The following is a 6,377-nucleotide window of genomic DNA, read 5'->3' as shown; positions in this document are numbered from 1 at the left end:
TCATTAGTTAGTTATATAACAGTTTTCATCAAAATGTAAATGCTTGTTTGTTTTAAATTTCATGCATAAAGCCACGTACACAATGGACTCCCACAATGCATAGACATCCCCTTGGGGCTCTCTACCCTTTTTCATCCTTTTTAATCGAGATAAAAATATATTAAAATCCCTGGGTGATAGATTAGTCGCGCCTTTGTCATTGAGAATCGCCTTAATTATATCTTACTCATTGAACACCCCGATAAAAAGAAAATGCCTCTCCATAGGGCCCTATATTCCTGTAGACGGTCGATGATGACTGCTTTATCCCTGTGTATCACTATAAGGTACGATTGCTCCTATCTGTATGCTCAAGCATCATAGCTTTAATATGTGGCCCGCACTACAATATTCCAACATCAATAGCGGAAGATGTATGTACGCAAAAAAATTTTAGTTGAATAATTGGGCATTAATGTATAGTATAAATAGTATAAATGATTATGAATAATCAAAAGAATGCTGCTTAAGCAGGCATTGGTGGAGCAGGAGGAACGTCGTATTCATTTGTGATGGAAACACCCAATATAGTTACTATCGACGAGAAGATAATGCCCGCAATGATGATATGCCACCACATTTGCTATGAAGAAATGTCAGCATCAACGTAAATCATAGATCAACAGCGAAAACCTACCCTTCCATATTTCAGTACTTCGGGGTCAAGAATCTCTGTCAGACTTCTCTTCTTTTGCTTCTCTTTATCGACATCCTGTTCTGGATCAGGCTGCTGTTGCTGCAATGGCAATCCCATGGGCCCATTTTTAATGAACTTTTCGACGGATCCTCGTTCAACCTTGTACTCGCTGAATTCATACAAAGGAACCTGCCTAAAGTTAGCGAACCCTCTGATAGTGCAGAAACCAGCTTTTCCGGATAGAAAACTCGTAGAGCCAAAGAAGGAGAACCAGAATAGACTCAAGCGATACCAGCGAGACATATGGTGGGAATAGGTATAGTAGAGGATGCCAGGGATATGAAGAAAATTGAAGATAACTCCTGCCCATTCAATGACCCAAAATGTGTACCTAATATTCTTAGTAGCCTGATGACAGAAACTAGGAAAACTGGATGTTTTGAGGATATTGTAGATATGCTGATGCACCTCTTCAAAGATATCGGGATGAGTCGTTTGTTGGCTGTAGTATGTGACATATCTACTGAGGTAGCTATCCACATTCAATTCTTTGAACGAATCTTCGTGGAAAAAGGTTAGAGCAATAGCGTTGATTTCTTCACGGAATGGCTGCTGGGCTACTATGCCATCTTTCTTCTCCAAATCTGCAGCAACTTGCTCGCCGTCTTTGCCTGACGTTTTGGGAGCATTATATATGACACCAGGAGTGGGTCTTTCGTTGGGAGGAGGAGATTTGACCATTTCATCATCAGACAGCTTGTCAAACCGTTTCTTGTAGCCCAAATACCAAAAGTAGAAGTCTAGATTCTCTGCTGAGTGTTCCTTGTTTTGAAGAAAGAATTGGAATTCTTTGAGAGAGATGGGTTGACAAGTGGTACCATTCAAAACATAGTCTATCGTAGAGCCTTGTGTTAGTATGAGTGGTATTGTATGATTTAATCCAACTCACCGATATGGACATTTTTCAATTCAGCCTTGTAGCTGCTATCGAACCATCGCTTGAATGATTTGTCCCAGTCTTTGAAGATACTGTAGTTATGTTGAGGAGTGAGTTCTTGTGGAGGCATTTTGTATTATTGATGAAAATGTAGAAAGAACAAGACATCCTTGATGTTTTACAGCCTTTTTTATAGATCTTTTTTTTTTTTTTGGTTGGTGCATTTTAAATTTTTTGATCAATTAGTATAAAGACATGTTATGTGTGATTCCTTGATTCCCCCCTGAAAAAAAAAAAGAGAGAGGCAACGTCCCTGAGGGTTTAGGCACATCAAGCAAGCAGGAGTTCCATCAAATAATGATCGATCAAGTATCCATTTAGCTACCCTTAAAAAATTAATGATCTTCATTTTATTGTGTGTATGTGGTACAGTTATGTGATCACAAAAGATTTGTGAAATTGTGGAGTTTGATTGATTTAGAGAAGAGAGAAAACAATGGTGCAAATAGCAAGAGTGGATAAAATAGCATAAGAGGCTGGACTATTCATGATGGCAGAGCTTGGGTGAAGCATCACTGGACGAGAGCGCAAAGAAATACCCTTGGTATAGAATGCTGTTTCAGCTTTCTCAGTAACCGTTAACCAGAAGGTCTTGTTGAGACCATGAGGCACACTCCAGGTGTATGTATCATTCATCAAGAAATTCACTTGGACGCCACTGGAGTTTCCACCTTTAATTTCATGATCTATGGTGATATTAGAGATGGGGATTGTAACTGCTGCATCTTGCCACAGCTGAATGTCGACAGAATAGTTGCCAGTGCCCATATTTTGGTAGCGATAGACAATATCCACTTTGCCACCAACTGGTACAGTGGCATTCTGTGCAGGTGACAAAATGGCAGGCCCTAATTGTGCTCTGACAACTTGACAGATGCTGATCAGTGCGATTAAGAGGATAAAATTAAAGCGGTGCATTTAATCCGTGTATGATGATTAATGAGAGTGGAAAGGAGAGGAGTAATGTTAGCAGCAAGAGAAAGAAATGAATAGATCGAATAGAAGAAAGGAAAGAAAAGAAGATGATTTATACCCATAACACATGCTCAACTGAAGATTGATATTTATACAAGCGTTGTACAGCGTAACATCAGAAAAGTTATATTTTTAGGCTGTTATTTTAAATGGATGTGGTTTGTGCAATGTTTGACCAACACCATAGTGCTTTCTCTTTTATTATTGATACGATTGTTTACGCTTCAGATGCCTCTCTACCTTCACTTCGCTTCAATGAGAACCAACCTGCGCAGCGGCAGCTCGCGCTACCGATTGTCCTTGCATATCTGCTACTTTTATTTGGACCCTCCACTTACACATGAAAACCCTTCATATTATCTGTAGATCTGATTCTTATGTGATGCTCTACATCCATATACTCGTAGCTACTCCATATACTGGCAAGAATTATACTGGTATTTCCTCTTTTTAGCTGTTAGTGTCCCTAATACAGCAAAATCTGGGTGTCTTTGCGCTGCGTTTTCTTGTTTTCAAGGCCGTTTTAGATCGTCAGAATAGCACCAAACAATTGTACTCGAGTAGCAGTAATTTCCTGACACCTTTGCTTAACTTTTTGAGGACCAAAAAAAACATGGCCAAAATTCGACCGAAAAGCATGAGGTACCCCTTATGGTTTTCACCGAAAATCAAACGATCGCGTTTTTGACCTTGAAAATGAAGACTTTTACTATGGTATGTATGGAATCAAAATGTTTCTATCGATCTAACGTAGCCTCTGAAATTATCTTTGTGGGAATTTGATATGTAAAATCTCGACTTTTTAGCCAGAAACCTCTTTTCATATTTTCGCAAATTGCTCAATAAGTTTATTCAAAACACCTATCTTACTTGGTACCATTGGATGCGCCTTGAAAAGTACTCCAAAGATGCATTAGGGAGTTTTTTTTTGTAGTAATGCATTAGGGAGTATTGGTTGATCAACACAATTTATATAGTCGAATCTTTCAAAACAGTTCGATCAAGTCGAAAATCATCAGAATTTGGCCAATCTGGAGTAGACTAAAAGCCTGAGTTGAAATTGATTTTGGCGGTTGGTGGGGCTGGCTGGCAATGCCCTTTTCATCAGGAAGACAATACAATAATAGACACTTTTAAAGCGTGTGGAAAGTAGGTGGTAAATTACATAACATTATCGTTATCCATGCTATTTTCCTTGGATTCTATATTTAATAATGTCAGTCTATCAAAACACTTGTTAGATCAACTTCTTTCCTTTTTGAGACTTTGAAAGTGTCTAGGGACCATAAATTATTATGTTATGATGAGCCTTTTCACTCTTTGGGTGGTTTCCTGATCTACGCTTCATTTTGGTGGAAGCCAATCTACGTTCAGGTGGCTCACGCTACCGCAGACCTTTGGCTAATATCGCAGAATTAATAATAGCTAAAATGTTAGAAGAAACTTGTTTGTTGATTGATAATGATTTAATATAAAATCTCTAATTATATATTCTAATTATATATGAACCATGCCTGACATATGCCAGGCAACTCATTTTCCATGTTAGGGTTGTAAAAGCGTCTAGGGACTGAACATTTATTATGTTACGATGATGCTAATAATACAAAGTATATGGTAATAGGATCTAGATGGCAAATTTGGCTTTGCCTTGACCGTTCAAGAGACCAAAATGAGACTCAACGCCAGCGCCCTTCCAGTTGGAGTCCTCCCATTCAAAGTAATAGTAAGGGAGAGAAGATGCAGATAATGAGGTAACAAATGCTTCGGTGTTGGCAAGAGAGGGTTGAGCAGCGCCAGAGGCAGCACCAGAGCTAGGCCAGCCAGTTTCAGTAATGTAGACTTGTTTACCGCTAGCAGACTTCTTGAATGTGTTGTATCTTTGATTTAAATTGCTGAAAGCATCTTTAATGGTAGCAGAGGCGAAAAAGGGATGGATGTTGACACCAGCAAAATCAGAGGCAGCCATCAAATCACTGGTATATGTAGAATCCACCTCAGCAGTACCAACCTGGATACCCTTGGCGATCTTCTTGACTTGATTGATCTTTCCAACCAATTGACCAGAGGACATGATGTTGTTGAAGACGACTTCGTTACCCACAAGGATACCAGTGATAGAATTAATGTTATCAGCAGAGTTCAATACCTTTTGGAGTCTTGCAATTTCAGCATCGTCATTGGAGGTACCATCGATCCAGACACCAGGCAAGACAGTCATACCACCAACTTGTTTGATAGCGCTCAAGATATTAGGAAGAGACTCACACTCTTGAGCATATGTACGGATCTTGCTGACACCACTTGATTTCATCAACTTGACCGAAGAGACAATTTCTGATGCAGATTGACATGAGCCGTCCGAGTTACGAGCAGTGTAGGTGACACCATTGAGAGATGACACGCCGCGAGATTCAATAGGAAGTGCCTTGACTAGACCAGCAAAGGAAAGGGCAACTGTAATGATGGATGTAAAGCGCATGTTCTAGATGATATGTAATGTGTGTAAATGTAACCGCACTGCGAGTTGTTCTAAATGAATTGATGAAATAAAGATAAAAATGAACGACTTTGCTGATCCTGCAGCTTGTTTATAGGGGTCTGTCTTGAAAAGAAGGTTTTTGTTATATGAACAAAGGAAGTAGACCATCTGGATGAGTCTTTCAAGTCTCTTTTATACCGAAAAAAAAAGCAGAGAAAGGGGCCCCGTTTTGGGCTTCCACCTAGATAGCTTGAATTGACTTCCCCTGATCTACGTCTGAGGATCTGATTTGCTTTGTCTCAAAATCTTATTGATTTCTATTAAACATAGCCAGTGGGAAATCATCAAAAGTTAATTGTATGTGAAAACCTTTCTTGTCTGACTAAATGGAAATAACGAAAAAAAAAAAGGGGACCCGGATATCTTGATGATACATCAGACTTGATGAGATTGATCCTTTGACCGAGATGAATGCCGTGAAATAGCATCACTGTGAATCTAATTTTATCAAATCAGAAAGGCACAAAAGCTTAAATACGTGATTTTCGCGAACGTGTATATCTTTATGGGCAATGTTTCATTTTCATAACGTGGTATATGCCATCATTCCTCTTTTGACCTGGGCTCCTTTTGGGAATTCAAGGAACCTCAAATGACACAAATCCAATCAAAAGCTTATAAACAAGTATACATCCAAACTGTTCATACATATGATTATTAACGTGACGTGATGCAGTGTCATATTACAGCTACAATTGCAATTTTAATAAATGAGTATTATACCATCATTTTCATCATTTCAATAACATGATCATTGCTACCACAGCTAGTATTGAAATGATGCAATCCAAGAATAATCGGTTTGGAAAAAGGTTAATTACCTAGCGACGGTCCCTGCCAGCAGCGCTCATATCATTTCTATCCATGATAAAATATACACCGAAAAATTTTTGACAGACCTTTAGCGTATAAACTAAACATAGATGTCAAATCGGATTGTCTTTATGTATTTTTAAAAAGTCTAGTTCTTTACATCTCATTGTCCTGTCAGATTAGAAACTGCTATTGAAAAGATGGCACATCCTGAATTTCTATTGCGTTTAGCCTGCTTGATAGTCCAGACAAACAACTGGCCATTTTGCCCTATTGTATTGTGTGCCAAGAGATTATATCTAGTGTAAAGAGTGGTATTTCTTCAATTGAGAGCTTCTAGAGCTTGAAACATTCAGATGGCCACTTTGACAATG

At 38.8% G+C, this 6,377-nt stretch overlaps 3 protein-coding genes across 3 annotated transcripts; all 3 read right to left on the bottom strand.

Annotated features, from left to right (window-relative positions):
- Nucleotides 1–505: 505 nt before the first annotated feature.
- ATC70_006846 (uncharacterized protein) lies at nt 506–1,743 on the bottom strand (the record flags this gene model as incomplete). Its single annotated transcript, XM_064826114.1, has 3 exons — nt 506–622; nt 677–1,569; nt 1,626–1,743. 3 exons carry the CDS (start codon nt 1,741–1,743, stop codon nt 506–508), a joined length of 1,128 nt encoding a protein of 375 aa, XP_064687628.1.
- A 347-nt stretch (nt 1,744–2,090) lies between these two features.
- Nucleotides 2,091–2,591, bottom strand: ATC70_006845 (uncharacterized protein; the record flags this gene model as incomplete). Its single annotated transcript, XM_064826113.1, has 1 exon — nt 2,091–2,591. One exon carries the CDS (start codon nt 2,589–2,591, stop codon nt 2,091–2,093), a length of 501 nt encoding a protein of 166 aa, XP_064687627.1.
- A 1,684-nt stretch (nt 2,592–4,275) lies between these two features.
- Nucleotides 4,276–5,130, bottom strand: NAG1_4 (Glucosamine-6-phosphate isomerase (Glucosamine-6-phosphate deaminase) (GNPDA) (GlcN6P deaminase); the record flags this gene model as incomplete). Its single annotated transcript, XM_064826112.1, has 1 exon — nt 4,276–5,130. One exon carries the CDS (start codon nt 5,128–5,130, stop codon nt 4,276–4,278), a length of 855 nt encoding a protein of 284 aa, XP_064687626.1.
- Between the last annotated feature and the right edge of the window lie 1,247 nt (nt 5,131–6,377).

This window comes from Mucor velutinosus (genome assembly GCF_035048745.1).
Source record: "Mucor velutinosus strain NIH1002 chromosome Unknown tig00001547, whole genome shotgun sequence".
NCBI lineage: Eukaryota > Fungi > Mucoromycota > Mucoromycetes > Mucorales > Mucoraceae > Mucor > Mucor velutinosus.
This window is presented reverse-complemented; position numbering and strand designations above follow the sequence as displayed.